General features: G+C 40.3%; 1 protein-coding gene across 3 annotated transcripts in view; it reads right to left on the bottom strand.

The window, feature by feature from the left end:
- The window catches only part of klf7b (Kruppel-like factor 7b), a 104,715-nt gene that overhangs the window by 37,415 nt on the left and 46,856 nt on the right, over positions 1-20,444 (bottom strand). For 2 of the 3 annotated variants that reach the window (XR_006380151.1, XM_044216970.1), the window contains exon 3: positions 16,116-16,239. Coding sequence is in view for 2 of the 3 variants with exons in the window: in XM_044216970.1 (XP_044072905.1) it covers positions 16,116-16,239 (124 nt within the window). In the remaining variant the exon portion in view is untranslated. Of the gene's footprint in view, positions 1-33; positions 9,403-16,115; positions 16,240-20,444 lie in introns of those variants that run through there. The other variant, XM_044216971.1, reaches the window with a different exon arrangement.

Consider the following 20,444-nt stretch of genomic DNA (forward strand, 5'->3'; position numbering starts at 1 on the left):
AGAATCGACGGAACAAAATACGAGAGGCATGACCAGGTTCTACCATTTATTACACATATTACATTCTTAAATAAAAATGCTCCACTTAACAGTTCTTGCATAGATATCTTACAATACCAATTTAGAAAAGAATTATGAAACAGACCAGTAACAAAAATAAATTTTCTTCTTCCTTAATAAAGAACATTACCATACTAACATCATATAATACAAATAATATTTTAAACACTTTGTACAGCAAAAAATTGTAAGTAAAACAAGAGAACTCAAAATAAAAACTAAAAATAATTCAACAGAGGTGACGGTGACAGAGGAGAGGAAGGCGGGTGTGGAGTGAAGGTTTATGGATCGAAGGTTGATATGAAAGGTATCAGAGTAACAGAGCCCCTGCAGGACAGGTGAGAGGGATGTTGTGATGGTAAAATCTGCTGTCTGCTATTTTCTTCACATGTCAACTCATCCCAGGAAATATATAGCTGTGATCCCTTAACAGTTATGGTTCGAGTTCACTGTATACACACATTGGATGATATAAAGGTGCTAAAATACAGCTTTCAATAAATGTAGACGCTGGATTGGTCACTTTTCCCAATATGTAGAGTGAGGATTGGCACCAAAATCATTTCCATGTCTCCAACAGATTTTTGTAGTTAGTGTGGGTGCTAATGCTTATTAAAGGATAATGTCATTTTTCTTCCTTCCTGTTGATTATGATAATATGTTACTCGCCAGATGCATTCTGGAGATTTAAGACAGCGTTAACAACAACAACAACATCTACTTGGGCAAGCAAGATGAGCACATTTGCACATTTCTAAAACCTCAAATTTAACCAAAATTACTTAAAATGTTTGTTTGGCACTTGAACCTGAAGGAAACATTGAGTCTTCTCCATCGTGTCCTAATTCTCCAAAAAGCAGCTGGTGAGCAGTAACATGTTGTCATAACCAATAGGAACGATTGCCAAAAGTATGAAAATAAGACCCACGTTGGGGGGACCTGTACACAGTTACACACATCACTTATGAAGGTCTGAGGACCGAAATGTTGTTGATCGACAATATGAGGGATTTTTTGGTTTCTACACAGTTATGAGTTTTTGATCCTACACACCTGTCACTAAAACTTTATGGTAAACAAGAACTTTGTCGTAATTGTTACCTGTTGGGAAGTAATTGTTTATCCCATAAGTCTCAATAAAATAAAAATTCATCTTTCTATATCTGTATAAAAGAGGCAGGTGCATAGGTGGACATAAAATCGTAGCTTTCAATGACTTCAAGTGTTTACAGTTTGCAGGATATTATTTTTCTTATTTCACTCCAGATTTTTTTTTTTTACTTGTAGCAGGGCAGGCAGATGGTTAGTTAGCAACACATGTCTGAATATTTTCCAGACTTGTTGAGGATTGTAAAATTTGAAAATACAGAACAGAAGAAACACATTTTCCAAGGCAGAAGATCTTTGATCCTGTGAGAGTCTAAGCATAGCTTGTTTTGTGTGCACAGGAATTAAAACAAGTTAATCAGCAAAAAAGTAACGCCAAATTCCATTACTAAGTTTGTTGATTTCCTTAGATACGATACTGTAATGTACTGTTTGACGGAGCTATGTACCAGAGACAAAGAGAACATTTTTGATGCCAATCTTTTTTGCACATACTGAGAGGGGAAACAACTGGCCCAACTCCAGAAAGTAGTTCCTAAACTCTACTCTACAAGAATGCATCAGGCATTAGGGTCTAAGTGAGCAAGTGACAGAGATGGAAAAGCACCTACAAGGATGGGTCGACTGAACTAAAACAAACTATACCGACCAAGGACATTTAGCTGGCAAGGTGGAAAAGTTATTGCAGTCTCACCAAAGAACTGCTTGGAGCTCCCAAGCTGCATAGCTCTTGAGAATACTTCCCAGTACAGTTGGATATCTGAAGACTATGAGCATGTTCGGCCACAGAGGGCTCTGACGGTTGTGGTTTTGGTGAAGAGGGTTTGGTGTGGGTGAGGTGAAATATACAGACACAAGGAGAGGGGTAAAGATCTGTGAATCTCTTGTATACTGACACATCAAACATGGACAAACACAGTAGTTACAGACAGACAGAGTCACTCCGGGATGCCACTGATACCAAGAAAGTTCAACCAAGTCACAGCATGACTGAATGTTTGTAAGGTACAACATATACCCCCAGAATGATAGTGATGAAAAAGGCATTTCACTAGAGGTTTAAGTCGATATGTCACTCTGATCTATCGTGAGTGGACCTGTAGTAAATGGTTCTTGGTGGCAAAGTGCATCCTGGACGTTTGACAAATGTTAAGTGGATATTTGAGTGCTCCAACAGACTATGCTAGCAGTGCATGCACATGGAGAGTGCAATAGCTAAGTATGACCATGTAGTGCAATGTTTGCGAGAACTAAAGCAGATCTATAGAAACGCTGAAATGTCTTAGACGGTGCCGTCGCCACGTACGGTTAATTTTACACAGAGCGGTCTGTATGTAAGATCTCACGCTATTTACAAAAGCTGCCTAAAGTGACAATCTTTCTTCAGGGTGATATGGTGGAAAACTGTGGAAACTGAAGCCTGTCCCTCAAAGGGAGGCGTCCAAACAACTGCCTGTGGTCTAAAGGCTGTTTTCACACTGGGTTTATTGGTTTGAGTCTGAACCTGAGTTTGTTTGCCTTCCTTCTCCTAACCCTGCTGGACTGCTTTCACACTTGTTTATTGGTTCTAGGGCCCATTTTGCAATTGCAGCCTTCCGTTTCACAAATGATGGTCAATTTTCTACAATGTTCTACAGTAATTTAATGCATGGGTCTCACATATGCAGTTTGTTTTGATTAGTGAAACATGTCAATATTAATATTGATTTGTGGTTCATTTGCGTAACTCTTGCCTCACCAAAGTGCGACTGTTTCTGCCTGTTGCCAAGAAGCGATGTTAGTGCTCATTTTGACATTCACAAAGAAAAGACAGAACACGTAAAGGTCACCTAGGTACTCAAGAACCAAAAAACCAAAAGTGCAAAATAACTTGGCAACACTAACTGACTTACTGAAAGAGTCCACGCTTTTTCAACCAGCACGACTGAAGCTCTGCCATCTACAGTGCGTCTGGCACTGATTTCAGATGACCTCATTCAGGTGGATTTGGATGCAGTTTCCTCTTCTGCAACTGAGTTTGGAAAAAACCTTTATTTTACCAAGTTTTTAGGCAAACCATTCATAGATTCGGACTAACCTGCCAGTGTGAAAGTGCCTTTAGTAAATCCCAAAGGGTAGTACTTCTCTGGATTTCCTCTGAACCATTTGATGTATGGGAATGGTAAAGTTGTTTGAAGTGGGTGATGTAACATTGGTTTCCACAGTCAACAGTTTAGCATTTCCATAGACTCCAGCCCACCTTTGACTTAGAAATATGAGACATGATGGTGCTATTTGCAGTGTGCTAAGCAGCTAACATAATCTAAAGCTTCTTCATTCCTGCTTACGCTGCTAGCGCCACTATACTGGGCACTCTATAAGACCATGAGAACATTATTTTACATTTGTGAAAAGTGAGTCACGCTCCAGCAAAATAGACAAGAGACTGAGAATGTTATGAAGAGAGTCGGAGCATACCGGTAATTAAGATTTAATGGGACGATCATGTAAGAAATACAATCCCTCTCCTTCCACCTTCCATCTACTACTCCTTTTCTGCGTCTCTGCCTCTCGACTCTTTCCTCTACATCTACTACATTCACAGCAGTTAACTTGCAAATATGCAAATCTTTGGGCAAAATGTGTAAAGTGTGCATTCAGCATTCCTGCAGCTGATAGTGCATGGACAACTGCTGTGGACAGAGAGGGAGAGATGGGTTGAGGATGGAGGGAAACAAGAATGGCACTTTATCTGTGAAGAAAGAGGGAGGGTTGGGGGACACAGAGTAGATAAAATATCTGTAGGGACTTTGCAGATAAATGGTAAATTTATTTTATCTGTAATCCATGAGATAAAAAGCAAGGGCTGATTTAATGATTTGGATATTCATGTGGGTAAATGATTTTTTAAATCCTTCTTTCATCACAGTTTAGTCTCTTTGACAAATATCTCACTGTCTCCTGACATTTCTCCATGCTAACGCGGTCTTCTGTTTGTTCTACATCAAATCCGTCCACTGGGTACGGGGCGCTAGAATCGGTCTGGCTCAAGGTCCCTGTTGTTTTTTTTCTCCAGACCACTCAATTTCCCTGTGACCCAGAGCTATCTCATTAGCTGAACTGAAACTAGAGAAGAGGGCCCGGGAGTGCTAATGCTAATCAGAGCTGTGGGACGGCAGCTAGCTGGCCTGGAGGAGCCTGAGAGACGACAGGAGACCCGGAGCAACACTGTGACAGAAAACCTGCTTCAACAGGCTGAGAGTGAAGGAAACGAAATGTGAATTTGTATCTGAAGTGACTTTGAGATCTGTTGGATGTCAAGAGGGATTTTAATTAAAGAGGAGAAGAACTATGAGTTGTGTTGCACGCTGGCCAGCACTTCAACTTTACATTTTAAAATTTACGCTTTAAAATTAAATGAAATCGTCAACAACTTGGTATGTCTGTGTAGTTTGGGAAACATTGTTCAATGTGTTATCCCTACAAACAACAGAGAAATGAGCTGAAAGCGACGCATTCCTTTTAGAGTTAGGCTCATCATTTATTGATTTTCACCTAAAAATACCACGATTTTTTAAAGAAGCAGATCAATTCAAACCATTATTTAATAAAAATTTTAAGTAACCATGCGTGCAAAAGTTTGCTTCCTACTGCAAGAAGACACTGATACCATCAGTTTTCCGTAAATTAGGTCCTCTTGTGGTATTAGCAGCTCAGCAAATGAGTCCGGTAATACAAAGTAACAAGACAAATGGGGACAAAATGCAAATGGGCTGCTGATTATGCGTCTGACTTCCTTTAACTAAGTATAGAATAGTTAAACTACAGTGTTTGCGCTGCAGATGGCATTTTTAAGATCTGATTTCAATCCAGATATTTGTATTATTGTTTTTTTCACCAGTTTTTTAATAATCAGAACAAATACTGATAAATTGTGAGATTTTGCAGAAGGAGAAAAAGAAATAACGAGCCATAAGTGTCTTTCAGAAAACTGTCATTTAAACTAATTTGGCAGAGAGGATTTTTGATTTTAGCGCGCTTTAATACGAAGTGCAAGTTTGCGTCTCTTTGACTCAAGTCATCAAGCTCCATGACTTGATGAATGAATGAATGTATGAACGAATGAAGGGTCTAAACAAAACCTAATAAACATATTGTCAGCCATTGCTTAGTTTAAAAGCATTTTCAAACATCAAATGTAGCAACCAACATTTCTCCCACAGGGTTGCACACATGTTCAGCAGTTAAAAATCTGTTATCAACCACTTTGCTGAATCACTGCTTTCCTCACAGTATACCTAATGTGGACACATACACACATATACACATTCATGCCATCAAAAGCCTCACAAAAGTGCTACGATACCCATCCCTCTATGATTGTACGTCCTGTATAGGAGGGCTCTTTCTACATCCCATTGCATGTCTCAACATTTTGGCATGACTTTGCATCATCCAAACTGAAGAAAACAACCATCAATACAGCTTTTGTAACAGAAACCTAACAATGAAATGAAACCAAAAGTGAAACACTGGATTCATCCCAAACGTGGGTTGCTTTACATCATATTTAGCAGAAAGAGAGTTAGTAGAGAAAGCTTCCACTGATCTCGTCTAACCGGGGAGACTCTGCCCGTGGCTTAAGGGCAGTTCCCCACTGGAGGTTTTTGGTATCGATTGTTCGAAGCTGCACCATAAACCCCCTTGAAGGGTAATGTTCTCACTGTTTTACCTAATGAAGGTTGGCAAGGCCGACTGGCACAATGACTGGGCACGCTGGGATGTGAAATCCCCCGCCAGATTCAGGAACCCTCCACCCTCACCCAGCTGCACCAGTCAGTAGCAGTGAGTATTAGACTGTTTGCATGTGCTACAGGGCATATAGGTGGTGGTGGGCGGATGGAGCAGCGGTGTCAGTGTTGGTGTTGATGTTGGCGGTATCAGTAATGCCCTGATTGCAAGGCGAGTTTATTTTTTCTGCAACCATTGAGCAAAGGAAGCAGACATTGTGGATATGTGCTTACCCCAGTTTTTACTTCTCATGTATCATTTTTTTACATTAGAGATTTCAGGTTAGTGACAGGTAAAAGTCATTGTTTTCATCAAACATTAAGTATAGCTTTCAAAACCCAGCTGGTGATATAACAAAGATGAAGAGCCCACAAATCTCTAAACACCTCTAACCTCTAACCCTAACCCTAACCCAACATGTAGTAACAAAACCATATTATTTCATTTGTTGTTGCAGTTGTACGCACTGCCACAAGCTAGCTAGTGCGCTAGCGGCATTACTAGCTAGCAAGCTAAAAAAACAGTTGTTAGCAAATCATCCCACAGGCCTTTGGCATTTAAATGTATTTACTTCTTTATTTTGCTAATTGGTGTATCAAAGTAAAATTTGGCACAATCTTCACCAAGTCTTCAAAATATCACCAACATAACTGCTGGTGTAACCGGACCATAAGATTCTATTGTGCAACAACAAAATATACAACATTACCTTCAGTGTACAGTGAATAAGAACCTTTTACCTGGGTTCCTACTCATGCTAATGGAAATAATTTTCCATGTAAAAACTCTGCTCAATAGCACTACTTTCACAGGGTACCTTTAAGTTTGAAAATACATTTTGTAATTAATTAATAATGAATTAATCTTATTTGTCAAATCAAAAGTGGAGCTGGAATTTCAGCAGTCAGCTGTTATGGGGACATCAAACTTTTTAGGAGCTTGTGATCCCAATGACAGTTTGTCTAACAACCTGATTTCCCCAATGTTTTAGTCAATTTTGTCATTTTTTCAGGACTTTTCCATGATTGGAAAGCTGATTTAGCAGGTGTTTAAGGAACCAGGTGAGATCATTCTTCTGGTTGCTGTCTTTGTTTGGGTCAAGAGATGGGTTGAGGACATTCAAATTCACTGTACATGAGAGGCAGGATAGAAGGGTCTTTGAGGATTATCGACATGTTTTCAACAATGTTGTAAGTTTCGATAAAAGACCTGCTGTTTTACTTCTATTTATTTTGATGAAAACAGTGGCTTATACCCTCAATTGTAACCAACAATGTAATCAGAGTCTCTGAAGTAAAAACACTGATTAAATGAGGCACAAACTGTAGCGAGGGATATGTGGGTGATTGTTGGAACTGAGAACAAGCTGATTTCTCACTTCAAAGGATTTTGAATCGTTTGTTACCTCCAGCCGAGAGCTAAGATACTCTTCTACTAAACAACAGTTGCTAAATTCCTACTGTGAAAAAAGATCTGGGAGCAGAACATATAAATCCAGGAAGAGTGTGCGTGTGTGTGTGTGTGTGTGTGTTTGCAATAAAGCCTGCCATGCAATGTTTTGTTTTCCAACTCTGTTCATTAGTTTAATAATTATTTTCCTAAATCTTATTAGTCTTATCTCAAGAGGAGCCGTGAGCAAAGAAACTGCAGTGTAAGTCTGTGTGTGTGTGTGTGTGTGTGTGTGTGTGTGTGTGTGTATTGACGGAGTATGTGTGCTTGTTCTGTATACAATGTGTAGAGCGAGACAGAATTGTTTTTGTGTTGTATTTTTTCAAGTCTTTTTATAATTTTTTTCTTTGTGTTCCTTTTTTCGCTGTAGAAAAAAAAGCACAGATAACATTGAAAAAAAGTCAGTGCAGTCAATGGATACGAAACAGGCAAATTTGACTGGGCTGTTGTGACCGTGTCTGTTCGGCGCCACCACACAAAGGTCGGTTGGTGTCTTAAGTCCCTCGTTAACCAAAAAGCAGCTCTTCAGCCTCCATTCCTGCCCCGCAGTGTTGCCAGGGAGATGAGATCTCAGAGTCTGTGAAAGCTCTCCAGGATGACTTTCAGAATCAACAAAAAGCAAAAAAAAAGAAGAAAAACAGGTTTCCAATTTTTAGCGGGTCCTCCGCCTGACTCTGGTAGAGTGCGAGACCACGGAGGGTCATGCAAGGGTTTTGTTTTTCAGCTGGAGTGAATCGCAGGGCAGAAAGAGCAGCACAAAAAACTGAAGACCTCTCTGCTCTCTGCTTTTATTTTAGTCCAAAAAAATACAAATCCCTTTTCTGAGAGTTGGTATGATTCTGTTTTTTTGTTCATCCACTGGTTGCTTACAGACTGCAGAAACACAGCCGGTGCACATGGGGATTAAAAGACCAACAACGCTCTCCTTCTCAACCCACACATTCTGTTGAAGTCATCTTAGATTTTCAGTTTTTTTCTCAAACACAATTCAGTGAGTTTTAAGACATTTTCTCGAAGAGAGAAAAGAACAAAGTGTCTTTGTAATAACAACAATAAGAAGAATTATCGTCCTCTAAGTAGAAAAAAAGGGAAGAAAGTGTCGCTGCGCATTTCTGTCAGATGGCCTGTGGAGGCAGCAGGCGTCTCAGTGAAGGTGAGAGATGCAAACACCCACTGGAGGAGAGCCTGAGAGCTGCAGCAGCACCCGCTGACCGAGGTCCCATGGGTGCGCCGAAACACCCAGCGTCCGAGCCCTGGGTTCGATTGTCAGCTATGCTAGAAGTCAATCTGTACAGTCTCTCTCCTGCAGATTTGGCATTGTTGTTTTCTTCACATAGATTACTGAAGCTGACTGCGGCAGATGATGGTTTCGTACGTTCCGTGTATGAGAAACATTAAAAAGCAAAGAAAAAAGTTGAGTATTTGATTTCAAAAGCTGGTAAAGCACTAACAACTGACTATATGGATATTTATAGTTTCCCCACTGAACTATCTCCTCACCCAAAGTGACTTTATGGTCTAAACACACTGAATACAGAGAAAGAAAAAAGGCGGCATAATGTTTCATCAAGCGAGTTAAGTATATGTTGGTTTGGCAGTGTCCAAGCCCCCGGAGCCACATGAGAGCAGCCGGGGTTCACCGGGATGATGCATTCAAAAACGGGTGTGTGGAGTGTTCACTATTGCAAGTGTGTGAGTGTGTAATTTTAAAGAAAAACAACAATCTAGCTACTCGTTTTCCTCCAATCCCCGTCTCCAATGAGAGGGCCTTTAGTCCGATTGATCTTTATGGCCCTCTCAGATGGATGCGCTGCCCTGCAGGCGTCATGGCCGCTGAATGGTTTATGGACGGGGTGAATGAGGCGGGCGGTTGGTAGCTCGACTGCCCATCTCTCTCCTCCTATCTCTCCTCCTACTGTTTCTCCTCTTGCTTCTTCCCCTCCCCCACTCCTTTCTGTTTGCCCTCAAATGTGCCTCTTCATGTGCAGGGCCAGGTGGTCTGACCGAGAGAAACACCTGCAGAGAGAAACAGAGAAACCCTGTCAGAAATAATAATCTTATCCCAAATATGCATGGAATATGTACAAAAAATACAGGAAATGAGAGATAGGAAATTTTAAGTCAAAACTTTATTAATGCTTGGAAACTGCATCAATGCAGCAGCAAAGAAAAACAGCAGAAATAAATTAAATTTAAAGAGAATTTAAATAAGAATAAAAGAGAAAACATCTTACATAAATGTATACAATTGACAATGTAAAAGACGTGCAAAGGCACAATTAGTCCTATTTTATAAGAGATTTGCACAAAATTATCATAATATGTCAGGAAACTGTTGCAGATCAATGCCATTGGCTCTGTATATTAGTTGTGAATGGGCCACACTCCCAGGCCTCCTGAAATACCCACTGCCTCTGTGTATTCCTTGGGAACTCTCCATAATGTCAGGCTCCTTGAACTTCCCACTGGCAATGTGTATTTGCTGGAAATGCTCCACACTTGCAGCCCCCCTACACTACACATTGGCTCTGTGTGTTTGCTGGGAATGCGCCACACTGTTAGGCCCACTGAAATACTCCCTGGCTCTGTGTATTTGCTAGGAATACTGGTCAGTTCCAAGCCAACGTGAACATTGATGCAGTATTTTGAAGGTGGTGGGAACTTCAATATTCATGCAGAGTTGGCATTCTGTTGGACAGCTAATTAACCAATGCACAGTAGCTAGCGTTAGCCACATAAGCTAACTAGCTAATGTTTGTTGACGATACCAGAATATACAAACACTAACATCCAACAGTACTCTCTTTGCTATGTCTTGCTAACCTTTTGGTTTAAACTGCAATTAAACATAATGGATAAAGTTTGAATATTAGGCATGCTAACTTGCTAGCTTCTAATGCTAACTCGACAAGTGTGACTCCACCTCACCTGAGTCAGTTTGTTGTTGGGGGAGATGTGGATACTTAAATAAAAAATACGACCTCTGAGGTCATCTGAGTTATCTAACAAGTGGTATTATGTCAAATTCCAATAGATGTGTCCTTAAAAAGTAGTTTCTGAGTATAGCCTACCGGAAAAGCTAAAAGTAAGAATATTATCTCAAGAATCCAGACAGAGAGACTGGCAGAATAAGACTCATGGCTTAACACACACATTTAGTAATGCAGAGAACTACAGAGATTTTCAAGCAATTCATTTTAAATATACAGTGAAGTTCAGTAGTCTTACGTCATTATATCACACCAGTGAGACCCAGATGTAAAGACTTAGAATTCAGGCTCAGTGATTTCCTACATATGACTCAAACACGACCATAAATCACAGCCAGACCTCCACAGCTCTGCAGTCAGTCCTCAAGCTCTGAGTAGAATACTATTGAAGAAACTAATTAGATATGCATCGTGAACGTGGACACTAATGCAGACAGGCTGGCAGTACTTTCTGATGCCGGGCCATTTAACTGAGCAGTGACTGCACTTGGTGTGAGAGAGACATAAAACCAGGTGCTGGTGATGTATAATATAGGAATCGCAATGTCAAGAGTGTTTTAATTTTATTACACCATTGTGAGGACGTTAAAGCTGAACATCCAGAATAAAATGGATCACAAATGATATGACTAAAAGAGAGGCAAACAAAATGTGGGCGAGAATAAAATGAGAAATTAAAAATTTAATTTGCCAGAGGCTTTATTAATTATTAATTAGTGTGTGTGTGAGAGTGTGTGTTTATGCAGGCTGTTGTTCTATCCTGATACAAGTAGATAGAGCTGAACACTCAAAAGTACAATAGAAAGTTAATCTGCTGTCTATCGGATGCTTCTGCTGTGATTCATTCTCTTAATGTCAGTCTTCAGATCCGGCAGGAAACCTCATTCAAAGTACAGTAATTAGGGTGCAACTTCACATTGAGCCAGGCAAACTGCAAAGAAACCAGCTTCAGCAGAACTCTGACCAGCTGCCTGCAAATTAATAAAATGTCAAATGAAAAAGTCCTGCACATAAAGCCGTGAGAGATACAGTATGTGCTGATATATTCTGTATGTTCAGTCGTACAAATCTATGCTGTTTAGGCCTGTGTCATCATCTGCCTAGCTGTTGTTTAACACCCCACCTCCACCTCCTGCTGATGATGGTTTAACGTTAAGCTGAAAGCTTAAAACACTAAATATGCCTCTACCATTGTTTGGAATTTACCAGATTCAACTGTCTTTCCTGCTGTTTTGGTGTTTCAGTGTGGACAGTGAGCTTTTAGAAAATTAGTTGAGAACACAAAGCTTGGACAGAACCCCCTTTGACACCCCCTTTGTTAATTCATGTAAGTTTTCAGATTTCAAAGCATTACTGTGAACATGGTGTGAGTGTACACTTGAACTTTGTTCTCATCTCTGTTGTCTGTGGTCTAGTGTTTCCCCTCAACCCTTAGCTGGCCATGTGGTACCTACTGTACACCTTCACCAAACTGTGTGTGCGTGTGTGTGTGTGGCTGGACAGATGGCCACGCCAGTTACTGTGTCACTGTTGGGGTGCGGAGCAGCCAGACCAGCTGGTACCACCCGAACCCCTCCTCCTTCCCATCCTCCTCTTCTCCTCCTCTAAACTCTCCCTTTTCCTCCTGACTTCTTTTTGTCCTCCTCCTCATCACTCCTCCTCCTTCCAGCTCCATGGAAACATCAGGGGGTCCCCGCTTGATTAGGCAGGATTAATGACAGACTGCCATGTGTGTGTGTGTGTTTCCCCAGGAGAAATTGTGTCAGATTGAACATTTCATCTAATGTTAACCTCTCCATGGCTGCCACTTTTTGCCATTCTCATGGTAATATTTGGTGGGCTCCACCCACCACAGATGTGTGTGTGTGTGTGTTTGTGTGTGTTTGTACTACTGTAAAGATAGACTGACTATGTTGGCTATGTTAAGCATTTTCCATCCACCTTGTAATTTGAGCATCAAAAACCCTGAAGGGAAATACTGGATATGTGAAAACAAGACTAAAGGTGCTTTCAGACAGTGAGCAGTTGCTGCCCGACAACATTGGTGTTCTGTATTTGAAACTGGCCGCCGGCTACCTCCGATCCCACCAGCCTGTACACAACCGGCTGCTGCTATCCACCTACTGTAATCTCATAAAGCAGCTAAATACAGCTGGTTGTAGCTTAAAATAGAGGAAATGGTTAACAATATGACATAATTAATATAGCAAGTTTTGCTAACTAGTAGCATAAACGTTGTTTATTGTTCCAGACCTGATAATGAAATTTTGAAGCTGATGTTGCTCCAATCTTCAATCTTCATTGTCTGTTCTCTGCTGTTGAAGAGGTGTTTAATTCAGGGAACTCAGATACCTGTAAAATCAGCTCCTGCTTGTTTCCCTCTCTGTAGTTTCTGTCATTGCCATGGTCACATGGCGCGGCGGCAAGTTGAAAAAAATTGAACCATCATGAACTCATCATGAATAGAGCGCCAAAGACACTAAAAACTATGTTTGAAGGCACTTTAAGAGTCTACAGTCACACCAGTACTCTGTAAGGCTGTAATTCTCATTGTAAAGAAAACCAGACTGTTAGATAACTAAACCACAGTATTAGACAAATTGAAACTTTGACCTGATGATGGCGCTAGATGAAAAGTCAGAGGATCAACAAAGTTCAAAAAGACTATGAATGTCTGCACCACATTTCATGGCAATCCATCTAATACTTGTTGAGATATTTTAGTCTGGACTAAAGTGGTGGGCTGACCCAGTGTCGGACACTACCGTCCCTAGAGCCACAACGCAAACTTAGGTCAAAACACCTCAATGATAAAATAGAGCCTGAGCTGAGGTGGAAAACTTGGCATATTGATAAAGGATCAAGATGTGATAAAGGCTGACAGAAACAGATATTTTTTAAATAAACAAAGAATCTACTTCAGATTCAAATTCAGAACACTTTGTTGCAGCAATTGGAAACAAGTGTAATCTTTAGTGTAATCTTTAGTGTAATCTTTAGCTTCAGATCGGTGTAACTATCACACGTAATGTACGCTCTGTGTACGCTCTGTGATTGGTTGTTTCTTACTGAAATGCCCCATGGGAGTTGTAGTTTACTTCTCTAAGTACATTTGTATGTACACTGGCTTACACCTTTAATTTTTAATCAAAGAAGCAGATGTCCATCCTTGCAGAAAATGAACAGGACCTTTACCTCAGAAGCACTGGACACCCAAAATAACTTCTCCCACTTCAATACTCTATGCAGACTTTGAAGCAGGCAGAGCCTCAGTTGCGACACAGCTTATGTCTGTGTCATTGTGTATCCAAGTGTGTCGTTATCACGTCTGGACCTTTAAATGTTCGCGTGTGTCAATTTGACTTTGCATCTAAACGTCTTTTTGTTCTGTATGCATGTGTGTGTTCTGTCTCTACGCACCGTGTTTGTACGTGTGTGTATGTGTGCCAAAAAGGAGCTAATACAGTCCCAGCTCTCAGCCAGGATTAGAAGCTTCCAGCAGGTTTCTGGAGGGTTTTATGTCTAAAACCCAAACGAGAGGGAACCCACAACAGCCAATTACACTGTCTCTAGGGCAAAAGTGTGTGTGTGTGTGTGTGTGTGTGTGTGTGTGTGTGTGTGTGTGTTGTTCATCTGAAAGGTAGTGCAGGCACACACACATACAGAGAGAGTGTATGTTAAAGTGGAGCTGGCATCTGGTGCCACTCAATTAGCTGCGACCAGTCTGCCAATTGCCAGAATCCATTTAACTGCCAGCACAGGGGCATGAGTAAGCACATACACACACACACACACACACACACACACACACTTGACGATGTAGTTTCCCTAGCTTTTGTCCAACAGGAGATTTAGTTTTTAAAAACACATCCCGTCATCATATTTCTACCTTAGTTTTTCACTGAGGTGAAACTGCATTAGACATGAGTTGGTGAAAAAAGCTAATTGACACAGGATCAATGAGTAAAATCTTCCACCACTTGCCAGAAACAGAACTAAAATAATGTGTGTCCTACATGCATTCCTGTGGCTGTCACATAATGTGAAACCATTAGGAATTAACTTAATTTCAGATAATAACATTCCTTATCATTAAACAGACTACACTATAAGCTACAGTCTTGAACCTCTATCATCCAGGAGTCCAGATAAGAACTCACCTGAGCTCCTCCTGTACACAGCTGCTGAAGGAGGAAAATATCTTTAAGAAAACGATCACGTCCCTTCTAAACTTCAAACTGACAAGTCATCTTATTTTTGTTGTATTTTACACATCGAAAAATTGAAAATGAGACACTGTGGTTTAATCAGCAGTTAACTTACTCATTGGAGCTATTTGCTGACCAACCCAGTGGCAATACACAGAAATCCAGAAGTCCTAAATCCTGTAGTTGACAAAACCAAGGTGATTCTTGAACATATATTTGTCTAGCTTGCTAGCTAACAACATGTATACTACTTCCCAAACAGTAGAGCTAGCAATGACAAGGACAACAACAAGTATATAAGGCAATTTTGGGCAGTTGGGAACCGTATTTTCATCTTTTAAAAGAGGCTAGTAGTTTCCCCCTGCTTCTAGTCATTGTGCTAAGCTAGGCTAAACACATCCTGGACCTATTTTTCTGCTGTACACAGAGATAAAATTTATATCAATCTTCTCATCTAACATGCATTAAGAAAGTTAACAATCCCATTTCCACAATGTTGGCGCATTCTTATACAGCTACTAAGAGGATTTTTCATGTACTGAGTAAGCTCATCATAAATAAATTTGATATCAATGTCATAACAAAACCCAGGTAACCAGGGTGTATTGGCTAGTTTGCTTGCTAACAAGAAACAACTTGGAGTCGACTGCGAAGTCGCTGCGCAGAGAGAGATGAAACTGGCTAAGACAGCAAATATGCACATTTCCCAGAAGTTGGAGTATTTATTTCATAGTTGTAATTGTCAAAGTAATATCAACTAGTGCTGAAACAATTTGTCAATTATTAAGTTGATTGGGGAAAAAAAATCCACTACAATTCATCATTTAAATAATTTGTCGATAAATTTGAGAAGCTGTAACTAGAGAGTTTGCTCAATATTTGAGGATTTGCCACTTTTCTCTGTTTTACAAATTTGTTAACTGAATATCTATGTTTTGGACTGGTTAGAGAAAACAAAAAAAATTAAGATCTCACCTTGGGTCTGTGGGAAATCGTGATAGGCATCTTTCTCTATTTTCTGACATTTTGATGTAAGATGTAATTGATAAATCAAAATAAAAAATAAACAAATTAATCAGCCTTTTCCACTGCAGGCATTTTGACTTGTCATAGTGAGAAAATAACAGGTGTTACTAATAACATTAACAATGGCTTCGTTATATTTAAGTGTCCCAGTAAGCCATGACAGTGAGCCAGCATGCACAATACCAGGACCCTGAAACAGAAGCAGCTAAATGGAATTCAGCCATCAATAATCTAATTTAATTAATTTATTTTATTATTTACACCTGTGTTTTCCTGCTGTGATGTGTCAATGAAAATTGTTAGTTGCAGCCCTAAAATTGACAAAAACTGAATCCCATCCCGGTGTCCTGTATTAATGACTTGGCAAGAAGATGTGTGTTTTTTTTTTCTACTTGTTGGGAAATGCACGTTAAACACAGGTCCTTGATAGATAAAGGGCACCAATGTCCTGAAAATGTAAAGTACACTGTATGTCATTGTCTCTGTGTACAGCGTGTGTTTCTACCTGTCGCAGTGGTTGCACTTGAATGGCTTCGCTCCGGTGTGTTTGCGGTAGTGTCGTGTCAACTCGTCACTGCGGGCAAAACGCCATTCGCAGCCCTCCCATGAGCACTTATAGGGCTTCTCACCTGAGAGAGAGAGAGAGAGAGAGGAGAAGGTGTCACATTTTATTAGAATTTCTACATATAATTTCACACGTCTAAACTACAGCTGTTCACTGATATACTGGTTACCACTCCTGGCTTTTTCCAAACCCAAACCCAAACACACACACACACACACACACACACACACACACACACACACACACACAGCCCAGCGGCCAGGCAGGCCGGCCAGTTTTACAGCCATTTCAATGAGCCAATACACTCAATTAGCTGTAAATTAAGTCTTTCAGCACTGCGGCGTGTTAATTCACAATCCTGAATTCACCCTGAAATGAATCTCAGTTTGTTCCCCCTATCACCACCACCTCCGCCGCCCACCCCCTCTGCCCACACACACACACACACACACCCTGAGGTGGTGGGATCTGAAATGTAAATGAAGTTTCATCCCCCACTTCAGCAGATGGGAGAAGAGATGGTCTATTGTTCTCAGCCTGTAGTTATCTCTCTGTGATAGAAAGCCTTCCAGCTGTGTGTGTGTGTGTGTGTGTGTGTTTTGGCTAGAAGTGTGTGTGCGTGTAACGTGTAGGAGCACACTGTCTTCAGATGGGACGTGATGATGTCTGACTGTGTAAATGCTTGTATGAGAGTGTGTTTGTCTCTGTGGGTGAGTGTGTATGTGGGGTCAGAAGATAAATCTGGCCTCCCACCAAAATCACACACCACCCTAAAAAGGAATACTACAAATGATAATAATTAGAATAAAAACACATTTAAGTCCTAATGAAAATGGCCTTCATTTATCATCTACTAAATAATAACCTCATGTGGTGAGAGCCATATAAATTGATCATTGGCCTAGTTCTGCACCAGGCTATTTAATATGTCATAGTATGGCCACTTGGGTACTTGAGTTAAGCCAAACTAAGTTACCAGATCTATAACAGAGTAAAAATACACTAACAAGCCATTCCTGGATTATATTTCACTCTGCAATAGAATTTAGTTTTTCATGCACAACTGTATACATAACTGTGTTTCTGCTCTATGTTTAAGGCAGACTAAACTTTTCATTTTTCACAGAAATGTGCACATATTTGTTGGCCAAAAGCCGTGTGGTGCTGGATGATGTTGCATAGCTTGGCAGCAAAAGTTGAGTCAAGTTCAAGATTTTTGCTGATGACCCTCTGAGTCAGGACTCCCTTATTTAAATGATTAGGGAGGGAGGTTTTTTGACACTGCTCGAACATCAACCAAAACCGATATTTAAATCAATTTAATTTCACAATTTCAAATAATGATTAAGAGGAAACACTTTAAAACACAGGCCTCCACTGAACACACTGTGTTGAAAAAACGGTCTGAATCTAACTGCAGACCCCTAGTGTGTGTGACTGTGTGTGTGTGTGTGAACTGGGGGGTGGTAGCTATAATTGGGGTCTTAATGACTCCTAATGGGGAGTAATACAGCAGCTTACAGTCAGTTAGCCAGATGTCCCAGCAGCCCCTCCACTCCCATCACAGCACACACCAATCTTCGTAAAGAGACAAACAAACGCACTCTAATCCAAAACAAAATGGAACTAATGTGAAAACTGGAGCATTTCACAATGTGGTCGAAACGTACTTGGATGCAATAGAAAAGGTGTTCACAAGTACGTCAGTTTTTATTGGGATTTTGAATTTGCACATTCAAAAAACAGAAAAGAAATAAAAATGAACCCAGACAGAGAAACCAATTAATAAGTATAACCTGGTTCCAGACCTGCATTGCTACCAACATCTTGTTTTTTTCCTGTGATTCAAATAGGTCTGGTGCTCACTGATATCTGTTTCTCTGGTGGGAAAAAAAACGAGCCAATCACAATCTTTGTTGGCAGGACAAACAATTTTCATCTTCAATCATCATCATCATCATCTTCCTGGGCTAGAAAAATTATGACAAACTTGGAAAAGATTGAGAGAAACATTAATTTCTTCTAGCAACTGCTGCTGCAGCTTCTGTGTCGACTGAAATTATGTTGGTGTGACAGTTACATCACTTGCTTCTGATTGGTTAGGGAAATTAAGAACCCTTGCTAAACAGAAAACAGCGAAAAGGGACATGATGTCAGCAAAATAATGAAGTGAAAACAAAATGGCAATTTAGTTTGATTATCAGGCCAGCGTAAGTACCACTTTAGGTGGAAAGCAAAGAATTGAAATGATTACCCAGAGAAACAGAGGAGTAACTGCTGCTTATCACACACTTTGAAATCTGAAGATATTTTCAATGCAGACATATCTACAGATGCAGCTTCACATTTTGATTTTCGTGCACCTTCTTTATCTTTCATGCTGTTTACCCATAAGTCCCCAACCATACCAGAAATAACAGAAGCTGTAAAAAGTACACCTTCACATGGACTTATATCTGAGGTGTAGAGCAACTCTGAGAGCAAGGTGATGCAACGACAAGTAAAGGATGATGTGCTACAGGAACATCCAACTGTGAATGAAACCCTCTTCCCCTTTATTTCCCCCCAGTTCCTGTGTCTCTTTGATCAGAGTCGTCTTTCATCCACAGACACAACGTGACTGCAGGGTGACGCAGTTGTTCTCGGACTAAACGAATTCCCGATCATGAGCTGTGCTCTCCTGGATTTGCATATTCAAACTCTCCAGTCAAATTTCGTGCAGTCGGTTGCTGATTTCCACAACTGGGATATGGGTTTTGTAGCTGGAGACAGACCGTCCTCTGCCACTTCATCTGCAGTTCCTGATTTGTTAGGGGACTAGAGTTCGAGTATCCTGGGGTCTAGGAGAAGTAAAGTCCCACCCTCTCCCTCTCCAAGCTATAGCCTCTGTTACACTAGCTTTGTAATTAATTGGGGTTGTCATAGAGGGTTACTTTCAATGGTCTTTTTGAAAAGCTGAAACATGCTCTTGGCGGGTTTCTGTCCATATTCTAACTACATTAGTATCTACAACTGTACTAAATAGTAAAGTTAGACATTTTAGATGAAATACAACAACAATAATTTTGTTACCATCAACAACAACCCATGCTGTGAGTCTTAGAAGGGGAACTCCACCAATTTTACACATAGAAGTCTGTTTACAGGTCTTGGGAAGTTCCACTGCATATGTGAAAAAAAGTTGTATAACTAGAATAACTTTGAACTAGAGTACCAGAAGAGTTACTGGTGCTTTTTAATTATGTGATCTTGTTACACCCTCTTAAATTTGAATTGAAGTTTGATGAAAATTTGCACCTTTTTGACAAGGAAGATGAATGCGTGGAATAAAAAGGACAATATCTCTGGTTTTGTTGCATCGATATCAATACTTAAAAAAAAAAAAAAAGGTCCTTCGTGAGTCTGACAATGTTTTAGAACTGCAATGCTGAATCGGTGAAGCAATCTTTCAGACACTGGCATGCTGTTAAAGCCTCGTCATAGACTATGAAAGCCTAATGGGTTGTTACAAAGGGTTGTGAGCTTGACTGCCAATTAGGTGCATCAGCTGCAGTAATGAAGGCTTTGTATCAGCCCATGATAATGAAGCATGATGGCCACAAGGTTTGGGTGATGACTGAAAAGTATGAGAAAGCAGATATAAGTCAGATGAGGTTTCTCTGCAGGGCAACTGGTCATTCAGGAAGTCCTCGTTATTGAGTTACTGCACCTTTGCATTAACAGGAAACAGCTGAGGTGGTTCAGACACCAACTGAGGCTGAGAAGAACACACTTGGTGGAAATGCTGGGAGAGACTCAGAACAAGCTGAAGAGACTTCATCTACCAGCATGTGTTGGATCCCCCGGGAGGATCTTGAAGAACTTACTGGATAAAGTGTTTGAGCAGTTCTACAGTACACACCGTACTGTTACTGTGACCATGACCAGGACAAGTGGCTTGAACATGGATGGATGGATGGTCAATAGAGTCCAACCGACACTGGACTTTGAAGCCCAATATCAGTACTTGAGAATAATAGAAACCTTTTCTTCTTCTTCTGTTTTTTTCACATCAGATATGTCCGAGCAAGGATATTTTACAGTTAAACTTCAAACTTTACTGTTAATCACAGTAACAGTAATTATACTATTTAAACAATATTTAAAAAAGAACAAAAGAAAAAAATACAAAACTAAAGTCTACTGAACTTGATTTAAGAAAGATTAAAGTAAAATATACATAAATCGCTGTCACTAAAACATTTATTGCTGCAGTTTACTGCTGTGCAA

Source organism: Siniperca chuatsi, linkage group LG12, assembly GCF_020085105.1.
Source record: "Siniperca chuatsi isolate FFG_IHB_CAS linkage group LG12, ASM2008510v1, whole genome shotgun sequence".
Classification (NCBI taxonomy): Eukaryota; Metazoa; Chordata; class Actinopteri; order Centrarchiformes; family Sinipercidae; genus Siniperca; species Siniperca chuatsi.